The 27,391-nt window shown below is 44.9% G+C and overlaps 1 protein-coding gene across 3 annotated transcripts in view; it reads right to left on the reverse strand.

Moving 5' to 3' along the window:
- The window catches only part of COL14A1 (collagen type XIV alpha 1 chain), a 195,452-nt gene that overhangs the window by 2,844 nt on the left and 165,217 nt on the right, over positions 1-27,391 (reverse strand). For all 3 annotated transcript variants that reach the window (XM_074986728.1, XM_074986726.1, XM_074986727.1), the window contains 6 exons: positions 20,481-20,534; positions 17,535-17,606; positions 15,429-15,464; positions 14,843-14,909; positions 12,075-12,263; positions 310-387 (listed from right to left, as the gene is read on the reverse strand). In XM_074986728.1, coding sequence (XP_074842829.1) covers positions 310-387; positions 12,075-12,263; positions 14,843-14,909; positions 15,429-15,464; positions 17,535-17,606; positions 20,481-20,534 — 496 coding nt within the window. The remainder of the gene's footprint in view (positions 1-309; positions 388-12,074; positions 12,264-14,842; positions 14,910-15,428; positions 15,465-17,534; positions 17,607-20,480; positions 20,535-27,391) is intronic.

Genomic DNA, 27,391 nt, shown 5'->3' on the forward strand with positions numbered 1-27,391 from the left:
TCGCTCTCAATCCCTATTTCTACAAAAATACCTATCTTTTGAACAAGCAGTTTATTGCAGGCAAAGGGTGAATATGCGTGTGACTGATACAGTGTCACCATATTGCAATGCTGGATTGTGATCTGATGGTGCAAGAATTGTGACACTGAGGTGCCCAAAATACAGCTGGGACATGAGGGCTCCTGCTGCCTGACAACACAGGGTGCTAGACAGACCCCCCCCTGAAAAAATCTCAGCTATCCTGCAATTACTGTGCTAGGTTATGTATGTGAACTCTCTGAGCTCTGGAGAAAAATTATAAAAATTTACCTGGAGGACCTGGTGGCCCTCTGGGCCCTTGTGTTCCAACACCTGGTGTGCCTCTTTCACCTTTCTCTCCTGGTAAACCTATTGAAATATTAACAATCAGAACAACAGCTTGAACATAGCTCTTTATGGACTGGCTGTTTGTTGCAGTTGTCTTTCCACAGCTTGGTGTTTGGTAGTGAAACGGCTGGGACTGAAACAGTGTGGGGCCCATCTCTTCCTTCTACTGTGGGCTAATAAAGGGGGACAAAACACTCCTAGGGCCTACTACCAGTATGGCTCCAGCAGGGTAGAAAGAAAGGAAGCACAGGCCACGCTATCCAGGACACTCAGCAGGGCCAGCAAGGGTAGCTTTGTACAGCTGTACTTCCAGCCTGCACCAATGCAGCCTCTGGAATAAATTTAAGTGTAAATCGTGCACCCCCGGAGTCAGCACTTATGGGTCCTGATGACTTATTCCTGTTTAATTGGTCCCTTTACTCCAAAACCTCCTTCCCTTATACATCAGTCTGGAACAATTCCTCAGATTTGTCATCTAAAAACAATGGCCTCTGAGATGTAACAGGAGGCTGAGAGCAGAGGGAAAAGATTTGTAACTGAGGTGGGGGGGGAAACAGAGAGACTGACCTCCTGCAATTGATGATGGTATTAGGCTGTGTGACAGCATGAATGAAAATGAATTCCCATTCTGGCTGGTTGGCAATGCTGCAAGAAAGCTTTCAGGGAAAGATGGGGTGACTACCTTTATTAGAAGGAAGCAGAGGGCAAACCACATGGCAAATAAGGCAAATAAGGAGCAGTGCTGTATTTAAGAGCCATTTTAAGGGAACACTCCAGGTTGAACCTTTCTAGTCCAGTGCACTCAGGACCTGCATGGTGCTGGATGAGAGAATTTGGTGGACTATAGACGCTCAATACTGTCTAGCAGCATTACCAACACTTCCTCTGCTTTCTGGGCTCTTAGAAGATATTTAGGGATAGATCACAGCTAAATAGGAGCACAGACCATTGCAAGCCAGGACTGGTGGCTATAAACAACCTTTTTGGGACCACAGGAAACCTGGCCACACCCATAGTAAGTGGTTGTCCAGCTAATCAAATCATGCCAGATTACGGCTGTTGCAGGACAAGAGAGTGCCAGACCAGAGAAGTTCAATCCGTATTTCCCTTTGCATATACATATATATTGCTCACAAATGTACATATTTACCCCCTCTCCCTTGAGTATACAGTGCAATTATCATAAACTACCGCTAAAGTGTAAAATGGCCACGGAACATCCTTTAAAATAAGGGTTGGATGTCACCCTACTGAGAAACTACTTCAGACAAGACTTTCACACTGGGTGCATCTACACTACACTGCATTTCAAAAGACCATCTTTCGAAAGAGCATACCGAAAGATGGCCTTTCGAAACGGAGCATCCACACACATCAGTGGAGACAGACAGTTCTGTCCATTCGTTCAAAAGAACTCCAGCGCCATTTTGAAAGAGAGTGTCCACCCATACCAGGGCGCTCTGTCAAAAGAGCAGGGTCAGGAAGCGCCAAGGGCAGGGTTGCATGGCTGCCCGCTGTCCCTTTAAAGGGCTCCCCCCTTGTGCCTTGGTCTGCAAATGCCAAGGGCCAGCAACCCTGTCCCCAGGCATCAGCAGAGACAGAGACAGGAGGAGGCATCCTGGGTCCCCATGGACCCTGGGCAGCACCTCCCCTCCATCCCAGCCATGGCCAGCACGCTGGCTGTGGTCCTGGCCGCTGTGCTGCAGTGGCTCTGGGTGGCCACCATAATAGGCACTTTCCTGGATGCCATCTTTGGGCACAACGTCCCCAGCCTGTCACCTGGGTCATCCACCACCTGTGGTGCTTCTCCACAAGCAGCAGCTGGTGGGACTGGCTGGTGCTGGAGGACTGGGGCAACGACTGGTGGCTACAGAACTTCAGGATGACCAAAGGGACATTCCTAGAGCTGTGCCACTGGGTCACCGCAGTTCTCCAACACCAGGACACCCACCTGAGTCTGGCATGCCCCCGGCAGAAAAGGGTGGCCATTGCCCTGTGGAAGCTGGCCACCCCAGACAGTTACCGATCCCTCGGCCACCAGTTCAGGATGGGCAAGGCCACTGTTGGGGCTGTCCTCATTGAGGAAAGCCATGTCCAGCTCACACCTAGACTGCATGCGGGGGGGGGGGTGCGGGAGGGGGCACCCTGGCAAGGGGAATCATCAGGAAATGGGGCAGGGGGGGCAACCCGCACTAGGGACAGGGGCGGGGATGGGGACAGGGATGGGCGGGCACCCTGGGGACAGGGGCAGGGATGGGGACAGCAGAAATTTGTGCACCAAAGGGATTTTGCCAGCAGGCACGCAGGTAACATAGGCACCAGCTGAGCAGGGCTTAGGACTGAAATTTGAGCTTCATGTACCCAAATCCCTTCATGAATCTAGCCCTTTATAGCTCGCCCATGAATTTATGCAAGTCAAAAATTTTTAAAAACTCACAGCCACTGCAAATGAAACATTTCTTTTTATCAGTGCACAGCAATTAACTTCTGTGCCTGTGACCACCTCGCTACTTGTTGGCTGTAATGCACTATCATTTCTTCTAGGCCGCGGGGGTAACATTAAACTAAAGCCTATGCTGAAACGTGTTAAACATGTAACCAAATGTTCCTTTTAGCATTTGAGGACTATTGCCAGAGTACACCCCAATCCCAACCTGGAGATCATAATTCACGCCTCCATAACAGCTAGACTTGATTACTGTAATTGTTCATTTCCTGAATTGCCTGCCAAGTATATCCACAGGCTATCACAGAAACTCAAGAGCCAGGAGCCTGAGTGCTTAGCCTGTAACTCCCACTCCGGAGTCCTCACACTGGTGTCCAAGATGATATCATTCTCATCTTTAAAGTCTTGCTCTTCTCAGGACCAAAGGCTGGGCTCTGTTTTGCTTATTTGATGTTCTTCCTCGGATTACTAAGAAACTTAGAGTAGGGGACAGGCTTTATCTCACTGTTGAAGGTAAAAATCTCTGGGGTGAGATCTTCAAGAGTGCCGAGGTCCCAATTTTAAAACCACTTTGGCTATGTCTACAATATATCTGGTAGGGCCACGTGAAATAAATCTCTCAGAGGTCACAGTTGACTCCTCTACTCCTCATGAGATGCAAAGAGTAAAGGAGGTTGATGGGAGAAACTCTCCCATCAACCTCCTTCAGTAGGGAAGGCCAAGTAAGCCGAGCACAGACAGGTTGATTCCAGCTATGCAATTGCCGTAGCTAGAACTGTGTATCTACAGTCGACTTATTTTGCCTAGTGTAGACATAGCCTTAGATCCTAGGAGCTCCAGTCCTGTTGAAAGGCAATGGGACTCAAGTGCCTAAAGCATTCAGTTTTGAAAATGTTCTTTCTGCTACACTTCTTAGCAAAGCACCATATTGCCTGCTGGTCTCAGGGCTACTGAAGTTCTACCCCTTTGATACATCTGAGCTGAAGACTCCTCTTTGAAAGTTAGCATTTGTTTACTATGTAACCTTCAATTTCCTTGTGAAATTCCAGGAAACACCTTGTTTGAATGGTTTTATTGTACTGGATATGTGGGAAGAAGTCACAGATGGAAGAGATATGCTACAACCTGCATCCTAATTCCCGCAGAAACCTTCTGCAGAAGTATACAAAACAAAATACTTATGTGATCAGGCACTGAATTCTTCCTACTTTTAAAAAGGAATTTTTGAGGCTAACTTTCAGCTCTGGTAGGTGTTTGTTAGCTGCAAAAAGGGAGCTTGAACTCTCCATTGCATTCTGTTAGCTCTGCTGTGGGTACTGTAGCAAGGCAAACACATTTAAACTGTCACAGACTATTACATGAAAGCAATACCCTTTATTTGAGCAACTTCAGTTGGTGAGAGAGAGACAAGCTTCCAAGCCTACACAGCATTCTTCGAGTCCAGGAAAAGTACTCCGTGTCACAGCTAATTACAAGGTGCAGCAGATTGTTTAGCAGAACTAGTTACCCTATTTTCTCAGGCTATGTCTACACTCGTTGCATTTTATTGCTGACCCTTTTATCAGTGAGGGAAAAGTGTTAAAAGCAAAGCTCTGGTTTGTGGTCACATTGTCTTTCACAGGCCACATATACAGCACCTGCATTGCCAGTAAGAGGAGTGGTCTGCTCCAGGACACAGAGCAAATCATTATTATTGCAGGGTTGGATAGGTGTATGTGACAGCCACCAGAAGTAAACAGTCCTGAGGCAGCAGGAGTGGAGACCCCCCTGCCCCACGTCAGCCCTCACCCCCTCCATCTCCCTGCCTGACTCTGCACAACACATTCTGTCTGTCTGCCTCGGTTCACATCATGGGATGCATCATCATGCGGCGTATTTTACAATAATGATTTGTTTTGTGTCCTGGAGCAGTGACAGCGCTGGCTGTCAGAACGGTGCAAAAGGGAGGAGCACATCTGGATGCGGGACTGCTGAGTTTCACAGAATGGCCACATTGTGGGACAGCTCAGGAGGACAACGGGATGGTAAAAGCAATCAATAGCACATCAGAACAACAGCATCAGCACTAAAAACGAAGAGACTCTTGTTGGAGGGGTTTCATTTTTGCACTGGTTCTTGTAGTAAGTACAGGCCCAGTATGAGGCCTTAGGCCTGAACCAAAGTAATGGTCAAGACTTTGCTAACAGAAAGCAAAGTGCAGCTGTGAGCTAAAGGAATGCATTGCTCACAGAAGTTGGCAAGAAGAGGGTTGATGTTGCATAAACATATCTACCTAGCATATTGAAGTGGGTACATGGTACCAGAACACCCTACCCTGGAACATTCCACAGATAAGAAAGAATAAACCAATCCATCCCAATGACAGGGGCAAAAGGGTAATATGATGGATAGAGTTGTTTTGTTCGAACCAACATGTACAAGGTGAGAGGCAGCACCTGATTACGTAGAAGGGTTGTACCTCAATACGTCAGGAGTGATGTGTAAATTGTTTGTACCTGTGTATAAGAATGTACTTCTGGGATCTGGTCTGGGTCCGGCTGAGGGGGCAGTGGAAAGTCCTGCCACTGACTGAGCCGAGTCCATTGATCGTGGGTGCATATTTGTAGTATGCCCTGACTTAGACTAAGAAGTCTACAGGGAGCTACTATTGTGTCCAATACGGCAATAAACGTGGCCGACGCGCCTTTGCATTTTACTAGACTCTGTGGTCATTGGGGGTTCTCTTCGGGTCTGCTGTGTTGGCTATCTGCAGAGCTGGGGCAGTGCACAGAGGGAACACACGCACGCAGCCGAGTGATACGAACACTGGGGACAGCAGAGCACCATGCTGGTAGCATCTGACAACAGTTCTCAGTAGCTGAATATAGATTTTCAGTGACGACAAAGATTTTCAGTGAACCTGACTTTTTGCTCTAAAACTGGCAAGTGTAGACGTAGCCTAAGAGATCATTTAAGGTGAAGTGGCCATTAACTCTGCAGTCATCATTTTCACATTTACCAATAAACACTTTGTCCAAACATTACATGCCCTGGGCTCCTGAATTGCTCCCTGGTATGTGAACCTCATCAGGGCCCAAACTGAGGATGAATTTCTGGACGAATGCACCATGAAACCGTAATACATTAATGATATATTTTCATTCTCTGGATGGATGACCTAAACTCCCTCATAGATGTCCACCTTAACTCTAGAAGACATCACCCAGCCATCAAACAACTTCATGGACATGATGACTGACTTCAGCAATGAAATCCTAGAGACAATTGTACACAGGAAACCCACAGATCATCACACTTACCTTAACAGGTCCTGTAAGCACCCTGAACCTACTAAGAAATCTAGTATCTATAGGCAGACACTTGGCTATCACAGAATATGCTCCAGGGAAACAGTCCAGGAAACATAACCTCAGCACAGGGTTCTCAACCTTTTTCTTACTGAGCCCTTCCCCTCCACACATACATATACTATAAATCTCCATGTCCCACTTGTGCCACTACACCTGTTTTTCTGCATATAAAAGCCAGGGCCGTCATTAAGGGGTAGCAAGAAGGGCAGTTGCCCAGAGCCCCACACCACAGTGAGCATCACAAAACTAGCTTTAGTTTCATACCTCGTGGTAGAGTTTGAGGCCCTGGGCCGCAGTCCTGCACAGCAAGACTTTGGCTTTCTACCCTGGGCTCTAGCAAGTCTAATGCCAGCCATGCATGACAGACATCCTGAAACCTGCCCACAACTCCCCAAGTGGCTCCAGACCTTGACTGGGAACCACTGCCTTAATACACTTAAAATTACTGTTAGCAAACATAGACACTCCACTAGAGAAATAAATTGTATCATGGAATAAGCCACTCAAATACTTCAAGAGACCCAGCTTCAAGCTGGGGCAGGAGACGGTGGTGGGAAATGAACAACCCTTCAACCTCTCACCCCAGACTTGCCACCTACCACCCCAAACTGGAACTCATACAGTTCATCATCAAACAATTACATCTCATATTTGATGGGCACCACATCCTGAAAGCAGTTTGTCCTGAACCCCCAGTTCAAACAAACAACCTTCAGACAACCTCCTAGCCTCTCCAAGCTCATCAACAGAAACAAGCTTCTCGCAGAACGAAAGCCACCAACTCAAAATTTCACTAAACCCTGTCATAACAACAGGTGCAAAAACTGCTTCTATGATGAGTGCTATGCCTTCTTCCCCCAAGATCCATGGGCCTTTTCCGGATACATGAGCCCTTCCCATTCCTATCATAACATCTGTGCAGTAAATGACCCAATAATGACTAGGTGAGTGCAATAAGACAACCAGTACAGTATCAAATAACAAGCAGGCCTGTAGCACCTTAAAGACTAAGAAATTTATTAGGTAATGAGTACAGTCTTAAGTGAAACGCAGAAACATGACAGATGGATCACGTCATGGATCTGACCATTTAGTCCTTGTCCTCAAAGGAAATTTGCAGTACACCTTCAAAAGACGAACTAGGGAGCTTAAGTTCATAACTTTGCTAGACCTTAAACATCCTGTCACAATAAAGACACTGGCGTTATGACTGATTACAACAATCTAACTTACAATCTCCCCTATGTCATCCTTTGACTACAGAGGTGTTAATGTGTCACTTCAGCTTGAAAGATCTATTTGGGTATGTCTGCACTAGACCTGAAGTCAATCTTAAATATGAACTTTGTGGCAGGAATCAATTTATCTATGATTGATTTATCCAGCTGCCCTGCGAGAATGAGTACCAGGGTTGACTTTCAAGCCCTGATGGTTTGATTTAGCATGTCCCCACTAGGGTCGATCCTCCAGTAAGTACAGATGTACCCTTAGAAAATGTGTAAATTACATATGCTAAGCAATCTGTCCTGTCTGGAATTTAGCTGTGACACGCCGAGTACCTTTACTAAATATGAAGAAGGGCTCCATATAAAAAAGCTTGTCTCAGTCACTAATGAAGTTGGGACAATGAAATATATGACCCACTCACCTTGCTTCCCTGAGAACAATATTTGTACGTTTGTTGTGGAAGTAAATGCTGGCACATGCAGCAGATAAAGTCTGTGCGAAAACATTATTTTGTCATTAAAACAGCTGGCCAGCAGTAAACATCTGGGATCTATGTGGAGGTTTAGTATAAGCACCATTTTAAGCTTACACTAAGCCAGCAATAAAATGGTGTTTCAGAAAGCAACTGCCTCAAGAGCACTCAAACTACAACTCTTCCCAACTCAATTATAATTCCTTTACATGTATGCACACATTATACCCAGGTGAAGTGAAATCGATAAGCAATGGCAAATCTGAAACATGTCCATTCAAACTGAGAAACAACATACAATGTCGGTTAAACACTGAGGTCCTCACTCATATTTTATTTAGCCCTTAACTCAGGCAAAGTGTTATTGAGGTCATGTGCATGGAAAGGACCCAACACAGCACAGCAGAGCACAGGAAAATTCATTTACCTCCAGTTGCTTGTGATCTAAACTTCCTCATGAGCAAGGAGTAAAAGCTGAGGTGAAGGCTTTATCTACATGGGGAAGTGGGCAACAAAGCTTATTTTCTTTCACAGGAGCATAAAAAGAATCCTCCCCCCACCACCTGCACTACACATACACTCACAAAGCCAAAGCCTTTCAGTGGAAAATACAGATTGAACCAATCTAATCCAGAACTATCTTGTCGGGCAATATCTGTAATCCAGCATGATTTTAGTCAGCTGAACGACCACTTATCGTGGGTGTGGCCAAGTTTCTCATGGTTCCGTAAAGTTTGTTTACAGCCACCAGTCCTGGCTTTCAGTGTTCTATGCTGTTATTTAGCTCTGATTGATGCCTACATGTCTTCTAAGAGACAAGTAAGCAGTGGAAGTGTTGATAATGCTGCTAGACAATATTGACCTCCCATGATCCAGCAAATTCTCTCATCCAGCTCTGGTCAGGTCCTGAGGGTGCCAGATTAGAGAGTGCTAATTAGAGAGTGCTAACCTATTCTAGTGTAAACAGTGCTTTGTTGGTAGGAGTGCTCTTCTGCTGACAAAGCAAACACCCCCCCAGAAGGGGAAGGAATTATTTTTGTCAACAAAAGTGCCCATAAAGGCCGCATCTACACAGCCTCCTCCCTTCCGGAAGGGGCATAGTAATAAGCAAAGGGAAATAGTCAAATAAGGCATGATTAAAATATCTCATGCATCATTTGCATATTCCTGCAAGATTTCGCTTCTGGAAGAGCCCCTTGCAGAAGCTACAGAGCCATGTAGACAGGCTCTTCCAGAAGGAACCCCTGCTTCCAAAAGCCCCCTTTTTCCTCCAACATTTGAGGAATAAGGGGGCTTTCAAAAATACACCCATCTTTGAAAGAACACTTCTTTCTATTTCGTTTCAGGAAGAAGGGTTCTTTTGAAGATCAGGTATATTTTTGAAAGCGCCCCATCGACATTGCTTTTTTTCTTTTGAAAGAATCTCTTCTGAAAAGAGATTATGCAAATGAAGCATGCAATATGTAAATCAGTGCCTCATCTGCATTTTCGATTTCCCTCATTTGCATTTCTCTTTCGAAAGAGGAATGCAAGTGTAGAAACAGCCTTCCTGAATAGCTTACTTCAAAATAATGCTGCTGTGTAGACATAGCCAAACAGTGTATACACAGCCTGGCTGGGTCTACACTTGCCCGAAACTTCGAAGGGGGCATGGTAATCAGGGTGATGGGAGATTACAAACAAAGTGCTGCAGTGCACATGCAGCACTTCATTACACTAATTCTTCCCTGTGGTAACTTCCAAGTGTCAAACTTTGAAGTGCCGGCATGTGTGTAGCCGCAGGCAGTTTGAAGAGCCCACGCTACTTCAAAGTGCCTTTACTCCCCTATACCTTCTGAATAGCTAAATAAAAAAATAATTACAACAAAGCCTCCAGACTAAGCCAAAAGGGTTTTGATTCTGTTTATCCCCCAGTATGTAGTGACCCAGGAGAGTTAGGCTAGCTCACTCTGGAACCAAAGGAATTTTCAATTGCTGCTTCTCTGCGGGTGGGACTGGGCAGAAGTGAAAACTGGGAACACATCTGAGTTCTCCACTCTGCAATCAGCTTTGCAGCCAGACAGCCAGTTTTTTATTGGCCTTCTACAGAAGGCTGACTCTTGCTTGTTCGTGGATTTGTGCACCCTCTGATCAGTGCAGGGTCTGTGACCTGCAGGGGCCCAAATAGCTCAGCAGGCCAGGGAATGTTTCTGCTAAACAAAACCTTCACTCTGCAATTAAACAGCAGAATGAGATTAATTAAATAGGGAATAAAACATTTTTCAGCAGGCCACTCTAGCTTCTGACAAGCTCTACTCATCCCTTTCAATAATTTACTGCACTGTGTTTCACTGTTTGGATAACTGTCTGAAAAACACATATGCAAATGAAAATATTTATCTTCATGTTTTATCATAAAACATTTGAGACCAGGCCTTAAAATGATCAATCTATTTTTAGCCAGTAGACACATACAAAAGTATTAACTATTGGCATTGCAAATATCAAGCAGTCCTCTACCACGAACAAATTTATTAGATCATGAGCTGTTGTGGGTAAAATCCATTAATCACATCTAGTAAAATTTCTGAGGTGCTCCAGCTGACTAGACATTTTTGACAGTGTACTTAATAGACCTTTGCTTTACTTCCAAATCCAAATGAACAAAACCTCTGTCAAAGGGTATCTTACTGCAGCAGCAGTTGTTTGCATCCATGGCAATAATGAATGTGATGGCCTCCTTCTTAGGCAATATTTTGTTATTACTTACAGGTTCTCCACATTACTGTACTAACAGTATTGCCGTGCTCTTTCTCACAGATTAATTTTACAGTCAACAACAGTATTTGTCCCTCATTTTGTTAATATAAACGTGCTTAACCTCAGTGTGATTTTTGTGTACTGTAGCAAACTGTTTAAACAGTGCAACGATTTACGCAATGGAGGCAGCTCTCCTCCAACCTACATTTGTTTTCTCTCAGTCATCCCCTCACAGTCAATCCCTTGTTTGTTCCGTCTTTCCATCTTCCTCCATTCTTGTCCCCTGCCCCCTCTTTCCTGAAACCATGAACAATGTCTACCATTGTTCAGCTTGACACAGAAGTCCATTGCTGGCAAGCTAGCACTCTAAATCTCCTCTCCTCTTACACCACAGTCATTAGAACTGTGGTCTTAAGGGCTCAGAGACTTATGGGGGAGGAAGGGTGGCAAGTTAAAAGGTCACTCAAAAGTGTTCTCTTCATAACAATATAATATTAGTTTTCTGGCTACGGAACAAGATGTCTGACTTATTAAGCTCCAAGACATGAACAGTCACGAGAACAATTTTTTGAAAAATGTCACTAATTGATTATTCTAATGAGAAGAACAATGATACTTGGCTGTTCAGTTGTGCTTTCCCTGTAGGGATCTCCAAGCACTTCACAGACACTGACTGATTTAGTCTCACAGTGCCATTGTGAAGTTATTTTTATTATTTCTAAAGCACATCAAAGCATGCCAGATGTCTCCCAGATTGAAAAAATAAGTCAGGCCCCATAGCGTTTGCTATTTAATTAGACAAATATACCAAGGAGAGGACAAAGGGACATCATATAAATACAGGTAAAGAGAAAGTTGGACAAATGGCTGGTTAATAGCACAATTTCATTTGTTGTGGTTTCCCCCTCTGCCACCCTCTTTATTATTTTCTTTTTACCATCTGACCCTGATCCAGTTCTCCCTTCTCAGCCAGAACCCTCCTTCCACATCTGACAGGTGTCCTTGTGGTATTATAATTTAGGAAGTTTTAATCTAATTAATTTCAAATTTAGTAAGAAAATTCTACCTTTTTTTCCAGAACTAAACTGCTTAACTATTGAAGCTGATATTCTTTGACTATATTTCCTTTATTTGTAGGATGGAGGGCAAAAATCAGATTTAAAAAAGAAAAACATCTGGAGTTGTAAACTTCCACAGCTCCCAGGCTCTGCAAGAATGGAAACCACTTGCATTTTCATATAATCATCAGGCCTTAGCAGGGATATGATCATCAATCCCAAATGTCATTCTACCCAATCACGCTCTGTAAAGATTGCATTAACTTGGTGATCGGCAGTCTCCATAGCTTTCGGTATAACCCCAACTTTGCACCTTGGGACCCATTCTTAATTACAGAGAAATTAGGTCAGCAAAGTAATCACACCATGGCAGCATGCTGATATATACTAGTGTACATTGTAAGTATTCAGCTCACCTCTTTCTCCTGGTCTTCCTGGCTGGCCAGGATTGCCGGGAAATCCAGGACTTCCTGGTGCTCCTTGTTCTCCCTGTGGTCCAGGCGACCCTGGTCGACCTGGCTCGCCAGGGGGTCCTGGGATGGTTCGTGTTGAGACAGACTGACTTGGAATCTGGTTCAGAATTGAACTGTATCTAGCCATGTGTCCTGTGGGAGAGAGAAAAGAGTCCACCAAATTCAGGACCAAGTGGAGAATCCGGCTCAGTTGTGTTTGAAGGCGTAGCTTGGTAAAAGTGCTGCTGGAAGGGGAGAAGTTAAATCTGTGGTCTGCAATGTACACTAGTAGCAGTGATGACAGAGTGTATCTGTAAGTACAGAAGTATAGTGTGTATACTCTTTGGTAGTCAAGGGTACACACTGTGAGAGGGCAGGCACTGTTTGGTGGCGTTGGGGACACACTGTTAGAGGGTAGTTACCGTTCAGTGGCCGAGTGTATATGCTCTTAAAAGGGAGGTACTGTACAGTGGTCTAGGTAGGAAATACACAGAGAGTACATACTATTCAGCGGCCTCCGGCACAGGCTTTTAGAAGGTAGGTACTGTTTGGTGGCCCATTGGATATGCTGTTAGATACTAGGTGCTGTTTGGTGGCCTTGTGAACCTACTGGTAGAAGGGAAGCCCTATTCAGTGTGTCAACAATACTTTGTTGGATGGTGGGTGCAGGTCAGAGTTGTAAGGAATAAGCTGTGAGAGAAACTGTTGTTTGGTGGCATGGGAAAATATGCTGTATGGAGAGTAGGCATTGTTCGGTGGCCTAGGGAATACACTGTTAGAAGAGGGTAGGTATTGTTTAGTGACGTAGGGAATACATTGTTAGAGTTGAGGTATTGTTTGATGGCATAGGAAATACACTATTGCTGGGTAGATACTGTTCACGGGGCTAGGGAATACACTGTTAGTGGGTAGGTATTGTTTAGTAGTGTAGGAAATAAGTGGCAAGGTATTGTACGGTGATGTAGGAAAATATGCTGTTGGAAGGTAGGCATTGTTCAGTGGCCCTAGCAAATGCACTGTTAGGCTACATCTACACTAGAGTTTTGTAGACAAAACCGGGGTTTTGCAGACAAAATTCACAGAGCATCTACACACAAAATGCTTTTTGTAGACAGAAGCTGCTGACAAAAAAGATGTGTAGATGCTCTAGTGGGCCCTTTGTTGACAGAGTGTATCAAAAGAGCAATTTGCTTTTATGTGTAGACAGGATCTGTCAGCAGAAGTTTTGTCAGAACATCTCTTCCGAAACTCCTGTAGACAGATGCTTCTAGTGTAGACATAGCCTTAGAGGGTAGGCATTGTTCAGTGGTGTAGGGCAGGGGTGTGCAAAATGTGGGGGAGGGGGTAAGACCCCCCTCAGAGGGGTGCAAAATTTCATAAGAAGGGACGCAGTGGGGTGTCAAGCTCAACCATCTCTTTAAAAATGTTGACATACGTTGCTGTTTTCTGTATGTGCATTCACATTTATATACTGATTAAAGAAGTTTTATATTCTACATACTTACTTTCTCACAGATGCCAAATGTGCTTTTTTTTCAATATGAGCATAACCAAAATTTCCGTTGGTTTGACTTACATTAGACAGGTTGTGGACTGGGGAGGGCGGGGGGGACTCCTAATTGTAGGGATGAAAAGTGTGGCTTGATGTAAAAAGTTTGCTCACCCCTGGTGTAGGGAATACACTGTTAGAGATGAGGTATTTTTTCAGTGGTAAAGGAAATATGCTGTTGGAGTGCAGGTATTTTTCAGTGGCCTAACAAATACACTGTTAGAGTGTAGGAAATTTTCAGTGCTGTAGGGAATATACTATTAGAGGGTACATATTGTTTATTGGTACAGTAAAACCCTGATTATCTGACATAATCAGGACTGACTGTTGGCTGGATAACCAAAAATGTTGGGTAATCATGGGGGGAGCGGGGGTGGGTTGCTGACTGCCAGGGCCCCTTCTGCAGGGAGGACCGCTGGGTGCCCCAGGCTGCGTCAGATAAAATGGAGGTCAGATAATCGGGGTTTTACTGCACAAGGAATGCACTGTTAGAGGGTAGGCATTGTTTTGTGGTGTAAGGAACTGTGTGGCAAGGGCGCTTCTTTCCCCTGCCAGTCTTTGGGGCCAGCAGCCATCTCCCTTTGTCAGTGGTCAGGCTGGCAGCTATTTTCTGGGGTAGAAACCTAGCTACTCCTTCTGGGCTCCCACCCCTAGCTCTCCCCCACTCAGAGAAGCTAGTGCTTCTGTGTTGTTGTCTCTGCCTCACCCTTTGCCACTCACTCACTCTCTCTCCCTCTCTCTCTCTTTTTCTCTCTCCCCAGTCACCCTCTAACTGGAGCAGCTTTCAAAAGCCTGCCACAAGCCTTCCACTGGCTTTGATGTGCAGCCAGCCGCTCCATCTCTAATTGGGCCAGTTCCCTGACAGCTGCTCCTGATTGCCCCTGCAGGAATCCATCATGCATCACAAAGGAGGTGGCCCTTCTCTCCCTTTTTGGGCTGCTCTTCTCCCTGCTGTAGCAGTCCTCTGGCCTGACCCTGTCACAACTGTTAGAGGTGAGGTATTGTTCAGTGCTGTAGGAAATAGGCTGTTGAACAGCAGGCATTGTTCGGTGCCCTAGCAGATACATTTCTAGAGGATAGGCATGTTTAGTGACTTTTAATTTTCTTACCAGCTACAGATGTAGTCTTTAGATTTAGAAACAGCCCCCTGAAATCTAAACATAAGAGATATTGATCTACTTACCTTGAATGAGCTGTTCACACACCTGACGAGCAACTGTACGCACCATTGCCTGGGACTGAACATCACCCTGGATAACAACAACACCACAGCAACACATTGATCTTACAGCACTTTTGTCTCAAACATGCTTGGAGCACCTGTTGGAGGTGTGGCTTTAAGGGCCCTGTGTTTCAAGTGAGGAAAATAAGGCAGAAAACCTCTGGACTTGCCCAAGGATATTGGTGACAGAGTCAGAAATGTGGAACTCCTGTTTTCCGGAGGCATACAAAAGGCTGGTGATGGTAACCACTAAAGAAGTTTAACAAAACTGTTTTGTTTTGTTAGAATACAGACCATCATGGCTACCTCTCTGTTACTAAAGAAGTTTGTAGGATATGCTCATTGGCACACGCACGTCATGTTACTTTCTTTTTAAATTTTATTTAGAGAGAGGGACAGAGATCAGTGAAGAAGAAAAATTTGTTGGATTAGATCTAAACTCACCCATAGTTATGATTGAGGGGAGTGTAAATAACTACATTGGAGGGTTTATGGAACAAAAATCAGACTGAAATGTGCTTGTGGCTGTTAAATGCACATTACTTACCCGCTCTCCTCTTTCCCCCTTTGCACCAGGGGCACCCTGTTAAAAGATTAAACACAAAGTTCATTCTCACTTTTCTCCCTAGCTCTAAGTACTGCATGCCTGAATCTCCAGATATTAGAGTACTACAATAAAAGGAAAGAAAGTAAACCATTGTTTTAGAATCCCATATAACCCTAGCAAAGGGCCAGCAATGTTGTCTTAAACATGATCTTTCCTCTTTAATACCCACAGCAGGTAATTTTCCTCTCCATGATTATCAGATGGTTACCTTGTCCAGCTGTTCCCTCTCCACTGTTCTGTTCCTCATTTCTGAACCTTGAGTCAGGGAGGACTCATCCTTTCTAGTGATTGAGAGTGCTGACCCTTTCTCTGATCTAGTGTAGCCATCAGGATAACATCGTATTCTGGAAGAATAAAGGTCTTCCATTTCTTTGCTGCTAAGTTCATCTTCATCCTCAGACTGTATCCTGTTGCTTGGAGGAATTCTAAAATGGTGATGGTGCTGACAGCAGTTTGGGCTGAAATCTGCTGCACACATGGGCTGTGTTTATATAAGACATAGAAGTTGACAGCCAATATACCAACTGCATAGCTAAAATGGACTTAGCAGTCGACTTCAATGTCTGTGTATACTGAAGAAGGTCAACAGGAGCATTTCTCCTGTTGACCTTCCTTAATCTTCACTGCTTGCGAGGAGTTCTGGGATTGACTGTGACCCCAGGAAAGTGCAGTTTTGGCGTGCACAAAGCAAAAGCCTGGAAGATCGACCTTCAGTGGGTCAATCTTCCATGGTAGTGTAGACCTAGCAATAGAAATGTATCTGACTGGGAACCTAGCTATTGTGTAGTGTCAGGAGGATGCAGTTCTGATTTTCATACATTTTTGGCCTCTCTAGTTCGTTTTTCCAATATTGATAAGACTTCAGGGCCTTACCTCAGGCCTATCTACACTGTCAAAAATTTAGGATGATTTCTGGAGCACACGCCCATATTATCGTGATAACTTCAGCATCAAATAAGTTTTGTATCTCACCAAATCTCTGGGGGGTTATGAAATTATTATGCTAATAGAGTACTATGAAGAGCATATTAATCTATTAACTTTTCTTATATGTAATCTCAGTTAGTATGTTCCCATTAAGCCAAATATTTCAAATGCTTCTGTTAGTATAAATCACTAAGGAGAACTTGATGTTTGAAAAAAATCTAAAATTATTTAGTATCTTACAAATCAAGCCAGTTGTGCAGCTGGACAATGTCAGATTCAAATATTTTCTAGAACATATGATTACAACTTCCATCATGATGTATGACAAAAAAATTTTAAGCAGGTTACATAAGGAAACAAATGTTAAAATGTTAAATTCCTAATTTATGAATTCAAATTATTTAGCTGAACAGCTACACCAAAAAGGCCAATTGAAAATCTCCAAAATTGTCACTGGTGTGGAATTTATACCCTTATTTTATATATTTTTTTACTTAAAGTATTTTCCTTGATATATAAAAATAATTGACACTTAAATGGCACAAAAATTTAGCATTAGGTCCCGAATATAATCAAAGGCCCATTGACATCAATGGGAAAACTGTCTGTTATTGAAGTAGACATGATTCTGATGTCATTTGCACCCATGTAAACTCAGTGAAGTTAACAATGTTGCACTGTTTAAAACCAGTAAAAATAAGATCAAAATCAGGCCATTTTGTAAAAGTGCCCTTTGTGGAAAATGTTAAGCCTAAGAAAGAAGCACATGTTATTTTTAGTGCACTTTGAAATGGAAAGACAATTACGCTGCTACATTCAGAATATGAATTCCTATCCTATATCCTTTTAACTTTTAAGGACAAAGTTTTTCTTGATGCTCTCATGCTTATATTTCTACCCAGCATTTTAAGTCAGACCAAAAGCAGAACAAAAACTGAACAAAAAAACTTAATTAAACCAACAATGGGATGTTTTCTTTAACCATTAATTGCAATGAGTGTGAAGGCTTCCCACACAAATGGACCACTGCTCTGTGTAGCTCTTTGTAAGGGGTAACAGCAAGGGTTAGGAACTGAAGAGCATAACACTGATGATATATAAAGATGTTAGCTTACTTACAGGTGGTCCAACTCTACCTTCTGGCCCAGTATTTCCCATAACACCTGGCACACCTGGAGCACCAGGTATTCCCTATGTGGAAAAAAACAGTTAATAATTGCGACATCCAACCCCAATGAGTTTTTGTTGGAAAAAAACCAAACAAACCCCTAACCACAATTTTTATACTATATGGGGAACATCCCAGCTCCATTAGTTCCACAATGGTACATTGGTAATTTGAAAAGTGACACTACGCATGCATAGTACACTGCGTTAAGATTTTTGCTGCTCAGTTTAGTCCTTTATCTATGGATCCATTTTGATTTCCATAACAGAGGAAGCCAGATGGAGCATTTATTTCCATTCTGTTTTCTTTTTTAAAATTACCATGAAAATATAAATGAATTCTGAATCAATAATCCTATTAAACACCAGAGAAAGGTCATTTTAGAAATTCAAAGAAATTGGAAATTGAGGTTGTCAGCAGATTGACTTACACTTCAATTTCTCAAGGAATTGAAACACAGACTATATCTAAAATTATACGCTATTTGGAGAACCCACACAATAGGCACAACAAGGTGAATAAGGATGAAATTGTAGCTGCTGTAGGTGAACTCTTCACAGTGATGAATATTTATTAATATGCTAGTGCTGCAAACAGGCAAAGAAATGGTGCCAAGCAATATTTATTTATAAGAATTATGCAAATAGCATGACGGGGCAATATCACTGTCATGCAGCTAGTGAAATTCTTTTTTCAAGGTATTGTTACATAATGCACAACCCTCCCATGGACTTCAGTGGGTCTGAGCATCAAGTCTTAACCCAGTCCTAGGCCTGAGTAACCAGGGAGCTGCTGTGCAAAAGAAGGAATCTGACCCTCCCCGCACTGCTGAGCCGCTGTGGCACAAACACGCGGAAGTTATTGCAGATTGATGCTCTGGCATTGCTGAAGGAGTGCCACAGCAATGGATCCTTTGGCCTGGCTTCTGTCCAGGCCCACCCATGCCCCAGTTCACTGCTGTACAGATAGGGTCAAGGCTGTCCCTAGGCATACGCAAAATACGCACCTGCGTAAGGCACCTGAAAATTTGGGACTTCCACATTTCCAGGTGCCCCTTCTCGGCTGCATGTTCTTGTATGACTTCATGTGGCCCTATGCACCTCTGCTGCTGAGATGCAGCCTGCCTGGCTCCTCTCCTCTCCCGGCTACCCCGCCACTCTCTCCTGCCAGCGGCAGCAGAGCTGCCTTCCCCCGCCCTGTCCTCCGCTCCACATGAGCTGCTCGGCCACCAGCCAGCCACTAGTGAGGGTGCCCTACTGCCAGGCTGGGGCAGAAAGCAGCTTTCAGCCTCTATAGCTCTGCTCCAGCCCCGAGAAGCTTCCCAAGCCTAGGTAGGAGCCCTGAAGGCACAGGGGGAAGAGGCCCCAGCCCCAGGCAGAAGCTAGGTGGGGTTTGGAGGTAGATTTGAGCCTCAGGTCCCCAGCTGAAGCCACACAAGGTGGGACGGGGGAGGGAGGAATTCTGAGCCCCAGGCAGAAACTGTGCAGGGAATCTGGGGGTTGGCGGGGGGGAGGAAAGGAAGTCCCTGACGCTCAGCAAAAGCCACATGGGGGGCAGCATCAGTTGTGTAGGGCCCCATAAAGTATAAGGACACCCCTAGATAGAGTAAACATATCTGTTCTGTGACCCAACGCACTTCCTCTGGCCATAGCACCGGGGGCACCCGTATGAGTTCTCAAATCGCATTTCCCAAATGGGTTACGTTCATTGCCTCTGTCCTTGAGGATTCCCATCATAAGAAGAACATAAGAACAAAAGAACAGCCATACTGGGTCAGACCAAAGGTCCATCCATCCCAGGAGCCTGTCTGCTGACCGCGGCCAGTTCCAGTTGCCCCAGAGGGGGTGCTGGCCCATCTGGGAGAATGCTTCTGGAAGGGCATGGCAGAGGCAGCAGGGGTCACCTTCCTGCCCACCTCCTCGCACTCTCCACGCGGGCTGTGGGGACAGCAGCCTGCTCTGCCCTGCTGTGGTGCACCATCCTCCAGGCCAGCTATGCCTCGCTTCTCCACAGCACAGCGGGCATGGCATGGCATGGCATGGCATGGTGTGGCGCAGCAGGGTGGAGAAGGCTGGTGTTCTCCCTGCTCATGAGGTGAGTGCGGGGGGAGGGGAGGTGCACTCTGCTGCCCCAATGCCTCACTTCAGCCCCAGTTAATTACCCCATCTCTCCCATCCATAGGACAGTTGGGATGGCTGCCGAGGGGTCCCCAAAAGCACAGGACCCCAGTTCATCCTCTGGACAGGTCAGCTCTTCTGTCAATTAGCAAATATTTAAAATCATAGCAGACAAATTGGCTTACAGATCTTTCCAATCCAAAGACAATTCTTGCTAGTACATGTGTCACTCCGGAATAATGTATTTTCCAGAGGCAGATTTATAGCAGAAGGGACACAATTCTGCTTTATAATGAATGTGTACTGCTCCCAAAAATGCCAGCTGATGTCAGACTCTGGCTTCTAGATGCTCCCTTAATTGTTTTGTGAGAATGTTGGCATACATTCTACAGCTTGAGCTGCATGACCCGGGCAATGAAATCTGGTAGCTCAGGTCAGAGAACAAGTACAGACTGGAACTTCTCGCAAGACTAGAGTCTCTGCCTCTTCCGACTGCCCGGGGTATATGTCCACCTTACACAACACAGCTACTTTGCTTATCAAAAGATGGCAGTCTACTGAGTGACTCAATCCCCTTTGCCACAGGAGAATCACCATCTCTCAAGGTAAGAACCCAAGGAACTGGCATAGCAAGGTCAGTTCTCTGCCAAGCCCATGATTAATCAGAATTCTAATCACCAGTGCAATTAGCTATTTAGCCCCAGCTAGCACAGACAGCCACCTACAATCCTAAAAAGACCGAAGGCATGCAGTAATAAATCCCACACACATAGCACTTACCACTGGCCCAGGAGGACCTTGGGGCCCTGTGGGTCCATCTTTGCCAGGCAGACCCTGAGGAAAAAGAGCACATGTAAATTAATCAGAAAGCTCCTTAGAAGAGCTATCCCCTCCAAGTCCAGATGGCTGCTTCTAAAAAACAGCTGACTTTTCATTGTGTTAGTAAAACATTTTATGAAAGAAAGAAAGAAAGAACAATGTTCAAGTGAAAACAAAAAACAGTCAAGTAGCACTTTAAAGACCAGCAAAATAGTTTATTAGGTGAGTTTTCGTGGGACAGACCCACTTCTGAGACGAGGTGGTACACAAGCTTTGTTCTGGCACTCTGCAAATTTGTATAAAGAAGTGGATGAGAAAGATTGCTTAAAATCCACAAGAGAGCATTCTGAAGACTCATATTAGAATTACTAGGGTGACCAGATGTCCCTTTTTAAAGCACCAGTGCTGTATTTAAGCCATCCTGCAGGAGTACCCAATTTTTCTTAAAAATGGGCAAATTATCCCATATTTTCTCTCTCTCCCTTCCCAACAGTACTGGCATTTCCCACTGCTTGCTGAATCCTTGTTCACCAGCTGCCCATATACCAACAGTGAGTGGGGAATGTCCAATGGCTGATGATGAGGTTGGGTGTGCAAGGCTGGTGGTTGGGCAAAGCTGCAGCATGCAGGGCTGGCCACAACCCCTTCTGGTCTGTCAGCGCAGTCCCTGATGCTGCGTGCTGGCTCTTGGCCAGCAGGCTCACCTTGTCTCCTGCCTCATTTCCAGCCACCATTGGCTGCTTGCTGCTATGGCTGTGAGTGTAGGAAAGTGGGGGCTGGTTATGTGTCCTCTCTGCTGCCTGCCTATTGCCCCTTTACATGCTTTCCTTCTCACTGTCTTCTGCCTGCTGTGCCTGTTCACCCCTCAACCTTCCCGCTCCTCCATATGCCACCTGGTGGCGCACATCCCTCCGTGAGCACTGTGCAAAGAACCAGCTCCTCATTGGATCATTCAGTTCACCTATAGGCTAGCCACCAGGCTCCTTCCTTCCCCTACGCTTTCTGGCTGGGTTGGAAGTCATGGAAATCTCAAGGCCCGATGGCTCAGGATGCTCGCCAAGAGGAGCTAACCCCTACATGTGCCAAAGCCCTGCACTACACTGCCACAAGGAAGCGTCTCTGCCCTTTGACTAAGCTCCAGAGTTCAGTGGTGGGGAGGAAGCTACTTCCAGCCTGTTCATGCCCCAGCCCTGCAGGTACACAGCAGCCCCCTGGGCAGGGATGCTTAACTCCCTCTTCACACATTGCCCCTGCCCTAGGTCCATCCAAAGGAAGCGTGTGGCTGCTCTCTCCCCTATACACACTCACCTGCTGAGCCACCTCTCTAGCCAGGTTTGCTGCAGACCCTGCTGTCAGGTTCCCTGGGCCTTGGTGCTCAATGCGTCCTTAGGATTTAACCCCCTTCGGTTCACGCTGTAGCCAGGGGAGAGGAGGTGGCTGGGTTATGTTGGTGGCCAGCAGCAGCTTGGAGGTGTTAGCTGCCTTTCTAGAGCAGGAAGGGATAAGCTGCTTCTAGCCACAGGAAAGAGGGAGTGGGGAGAGGTGACCTCTGCAAAGACATTGGCCAAGTCATCCCTATCTGCCTCCATCCCCTCCCCTGTGGCTGGAAGCCCTTCTCTCCTGCACAGTTCTGAAAGGCTGCTGCTGGCCACGTTCTAGTATTAACCCTCACAGAGATCTGGGGAGAGTGGGCCTGTGACCTTACGTGCTCCTCCCATGCTGCATCGAAAAGAGTAGCACCAGGTACCAGGAGAGGCGAGTCCATCCCAGGAGCCCACCCAGGCATGGAGGTGGAGAGAGCTAGGCAGGGAGAACTGGGTCAGGTTGGTTGGCCACCCCCTGTCCTCGTGTGAGAGAGGTGTATGGGCGTGTGCATGAGTCACCTCTCTCCATGAAAACTTTCGCAAGAAAAAGGTCAATAAAGGTAAAGTATTTCTTTTTAACGGAGGCTCAGTCAACTTGAAGTTAACTTGAATGTTTTTCCTGCATAGTTCTGATTGCCATTGAACTCCCTTGCAGACACGTAATTTTACAGGGTGTCCTGTATTCAGCACAGGGAAATATGGTCACCCTGTGAATTATGTGACCTGGATCCCACTCCTACAAACTCCTCTTCACACAGATCATTGTGACTCATGTGACTATGCCACTGACTTCATGATGAATGCATTAACGGGAGGAAAATTTCATTGGCCACAAATAACGCCCAGCTCTACTTGAGACCACAGAGGCATTGATTCAGGAGCTTCTTACTGAGACTTCATCGGGCATATTCATGTGCATGAAGGTACAGATTTAAGAACCTTTCTGAATCAGAGCCAAAGACTAAAGATTGCCCCCATATTAAAAATCGAACACCTCATGACAGAAAGTGTACAAATGTAGAAGAGGAAAGCATACTTTTCCATATTAAACAAGACGCACATTTTTAATTAATTTATTTTAAATCATAATCCCATCAGCTGTTCTCACCCCTGGTCCAGAACCAGTATTTGGAAAAATGTACTGGTTCTGACAGTATTTATACTTGTCCACCAAAAGGCTTCCAATTCTGACAGGTTACAATATATGGCATCCAACCTTAAAAAAAAAAATGGATTTCTTCTTTCCCTCTTCACCCACTTAAATTCTGAGGATTTTTAGAATGGATAGGTGATAAACTACTAGAAGTAATGATAAGAACTAAAAAATAAAAAGACTAGTGATGTTACAGTGAAATAAATACCAATCTAACTGGTTTATGTAAATAAGAAATAAATAATTTTAGCTCATTTTAAATCAATCGGCAAATCAAGAAAAGTTTTCTTAGCCTTCAAACCTATAAATTTTAAGGTCATGACAAATTCTACCTGTGCATAATCTGTGAGATGACATCAGAAGTAGAAACTGACAAATGCAAGTGGTATTTCTGAGTTTAACGCGGCTAGCAGCCATTTTACTAAAAAAGTATTTTTTGTCAAAGTTTAGAAAAAAATTGTGCTAGACAGACTTCATTTGCGACACTCACAGAATGGAACCGCTTTATAAAAGGATACAAATCAGAATGCCTGTTTGTTTTCATATTGGTTTAACTCTCAGGAAAACCGACACTTTGGTATTTAATCAAACTGCTTAAATTTTAAAAACGGGTGGGTGAAAACTTGGCTCTATTCATTTATATGCAACAGGGATTTCATCCAGGAAATTTTATGGATATCTTTCCACTGACTTCCAAGGAGGTAGACTGAACACAGAATCTCCATGCTACTATTGTAAAAACTGCCACACTTCCCTTCACACCTCACCAGTAAAATGGCAGAAACTAACAGTAAGCTTAGAAATTCTGTTTTTATTTTGAATGTAAAGTTTTTAATTACACCTCATTTATTCCCACTGAGCAATACGTCTTACTCTTGGCCATGGAGAATGTCTCCTTCCACATCCTTAAGGTGCCTTTCTCTTGGCACTGTTTCTGTATCTCTTGGCCATTTAAAATGTTCTCCTACTGTACTTGCTTGGCACCGTTTATAAATTAAATCAAACAGGTCTGTCTCGAGGAACAGTATGGTAGTGAATGTTCTTTGTACTAACCCAGCAGCCAAAAATATACATCTGTGTTGTTTGTTTAGGCTACCATAAGGATTAGTAGTTTTTTAGATTACCTGATAGAAGTTGTGTGTTTTAGACTAATCCTGAACATATGTAGCATGGGGTGGCAGTAAGTGGGAGGAACTGGCAGGAAAAATAGAGATGTTTCTGAGAGCTGCTTATATCACTAATTCGGAGTGAGAAAAGACTGTGGGAGCTCATAGAATGGTACTCGGAACAGTGAAACACTGTGGCGTTCTGCATTGTTTTATTTATTGAGCTCTCATTTGATGGCTTAACCCAAGCAGTGTCATCTTTCGACATTCCATAGAAATATGGTATTATACTTTGGATGTGGTCACATTTAGTAAACCTAGCAGTCAAGAATTCCTAAACTTGCTCCATATACTCCCATGTGCATGAATCAGATACTTCAGATTTATCTGCATAGAGGGAAGCTGAATCCACACTAAATGCCTGGATTTCAAAACTACCTCCAAACACAGAGAAGGTTAGAGCTGAATATCAACCAAAACTTTCCAGGGCGTATTCTGCTACTGAATTCAAACACGTGTCTGGGGAATCAATATCAACAGCAGGCTTGGGGGTAAAATGCTACATTAGGGACTACATTCATCCATTTGCAGAGGGCAGAATAAGACATACTTAAGATTGCGGGTAAAATTCTGGCCCCAGTGAATTCCATGTGAGTTATGCCACTGACACCAAAGGAGCCAAGATTTCACCCTTCACCTCTCTTGACCCTCTGCAGATGGGTGATTTTTCACTCTAACAGCCAACTATAGAAAACAAACCAGCAATCAGGTAGCTCTTCAAAGACTAACAAAGTAATGTATTAGATGATGACCTGTCGTGGAGCAGACCCACTTCTTCAGATCTGGAAATAGTGTTAAAAATGAACTGGCACAACAAATATACAAAAGAGAGAAAACAAAACAAAACAAAATATGAAATGAAAACTGACAAATCAATTGGGTTTGGGGTGGGGATGAAGGGTGAGGCGGAGTGGAAGAAACTTACTTACTCCAAGGCTGTGTCTACACTAGCCCAAAACTTCAAAATGGCCATGCAAATGGCCATGTCGAAGTTTACTAATGAAGTGCTGAAATACATATTCAGCCCCTCATTAGAATGCCAGCAGCCGCAACACTTCAAAATTGACGCGGCTCACCGCCACGTGGCTCGTCCAGATGGGGCCCCTTTTCAAAAGGGCCCCAGCAACTTCAAAATCCCCTTATTCCTATCTGCTGTTAGGAACAAGGGGATTTCGAAGTTGCTGGGGTTCTTTCAAAAAGAAGCCCTGTCTGGACAAGCCATGCGGTGGCAAGCTGCGTCAATTTCGAAGTGCCGCGGCTGCCAGCATTCTAATGAGGTGCTGAATATGTATTTCAGCGCTTCATTAGTAAAGTTCAAAATGGCCATTTGCATGGCCATTTCGAAGTTTTGGGCTAGTGTAGACGCAGCCCAAGTGCCTATTGAGTGACTTGCCTGAGATCACTATGAATACCAAAGATGTGGAAGCTGTCTTTGTAATGCATTAAGGTAATTGCTCTCTCTATTAAGACCAAGTCCTAACGTGTCGAATTTGAGAATAAATTCCAGTTCAGATGTCTCCCTTGTAATCTGGTGAAGTCTCTTTGTTGTGTAACACAGATTCTCAGGTCTTTAATACTATGGCCTACTCCATTGAAATGCTCACTGACACGTTTATGTGTATGCCGATTCCTAATGTCTGCTTTGTGTCCATTCATTCTTTAGCAAAGTGATTGTCCAGTCATAGGCCGTTTCTACACATGCCAGCTAATAAACGGCCTGAAATATGCAAATGAGGCATGGATGCAAATTTCCTGCTTCTCATTAGCATAAGGCCACATGGTTTGGAGTCCAGAAGATGTTCTTATGGGCTCCAAAACACCGTTTAGAAGCACAGCCCCGGGGGCGGTCTTCTGGAAGGAAGTCTTTCTTCCAGAGTCCCCTTCTTCCTGAAAATTTTCCAGCTCATCGTTGGATCATTCAGTTCACCTATAGCCTATTCACCAGGCTCCTTCCTTCCCCTACGCTTTCTGGCTGGGTTGGAAGTCATGGAAATCTCAAGGCCCGATGGCTCAAGATGCTCGCCAAGAGGAGCTAACCCCTGCATGTGCCAAAGTCCTGCACTACACTGCCACAAGGAAGTGTCTCTGCCCTTTGACTAAGCTCCAGAGTTCAGTGGTGGGGAGGAAGCTACTTCCAGCCTGTTCATGCCCCAGCCCTGCAGGTACACAGCAGCCCCCTGGGCAGGGATGCTTAACTCCCTCTTCACACATTGCCCCTGCCCTAGGTCCATCCAAAGGAAGCGTGTGGCTGCTCCCTCCCCTATACACACTCACCTGCTGAGCCACTTCTCTGGCCAGGTTTGCTGAAGACCCTGCTGTCAGGTTCCCTGGCCCATGGTGCTCAATGCGTCCTTAGGATTTAACCCCCTTCTGCTCACGCGGTAGCCAGAGGAGAGGAGGTGGCTGGGTTATGTTGGTGGCCAGCAGCAGCTTGGAGGTGTTAGCTGCCTTTCTAGAGCAGGAAGGGATAAGCTGCTTCTAGCCACAGGAAAGAGGGAGTGGGGAGAGGTGACCTCTGCAAAGACAGTGGCCAAGTCATCCCTATCTGCCTCCACCCCCACCCCTGTGGCTGGAAGCCCTTCTCTCCTGCACAGTGCTGAAAGGCTGCTGCTGGCCACGTTCTAGTATTAACCCCCACAGAGATCTGGTGAGAGTGGGCCTGTGACCTTACGTGCTCCTCCCATGCTGCATCGAAAAGAGTAGCACCAGGTACCAGGAGAGGCGAGTCCATCCCAGGAGCCCACCCAGGCATGGAGGTGGAGAGAGCTAGGCAGGGAGAACTGGATCAGGTTGGTTGGCTACCCCTTGTCCTCGTGTGAGAGAATTATATGGGCGTGTGTGTGAGTCACCTCTCTCCATGAAAACTTTCGCAAGAAAAAGGTCAATAAAGATAAAGTATTTCTTTTTAATGGAGGCTCAGTCAACTTGAAGTTAACTTGAATGTTTTTCCTGCATAGTTCTGATTGCCATTGAACTCTCTTGAAGACACGTAATTTTACTAGGTGTCCTGTATTCAGCACAGGGAAATATGGTCACCCTGTGAATTATGTGACCTGGATCCCACTCCTACAAACTCCTCTTCACACAGATCATTGTGACTCATGTGACTATGCCACTGACTTCATGATGAATGCATTAACGGGAGGAAAATTTCATTGGCCACAAATAACGCCCAGCTCTACTTGAGAC

This window comes from Carettochelys insculpta, chromosome 2 (assembly GCF_033958435.1).
Source record: "Carettochelys insculpta isolate YL-2023 chromosome 2, ASM3395843v1, whole genome shotgun sequence".
NCBI lineage: Eukaryota > Metazoa > Chordata > Testudines > Carettochelyidae > Carettochelys > Carettochelys insculpta.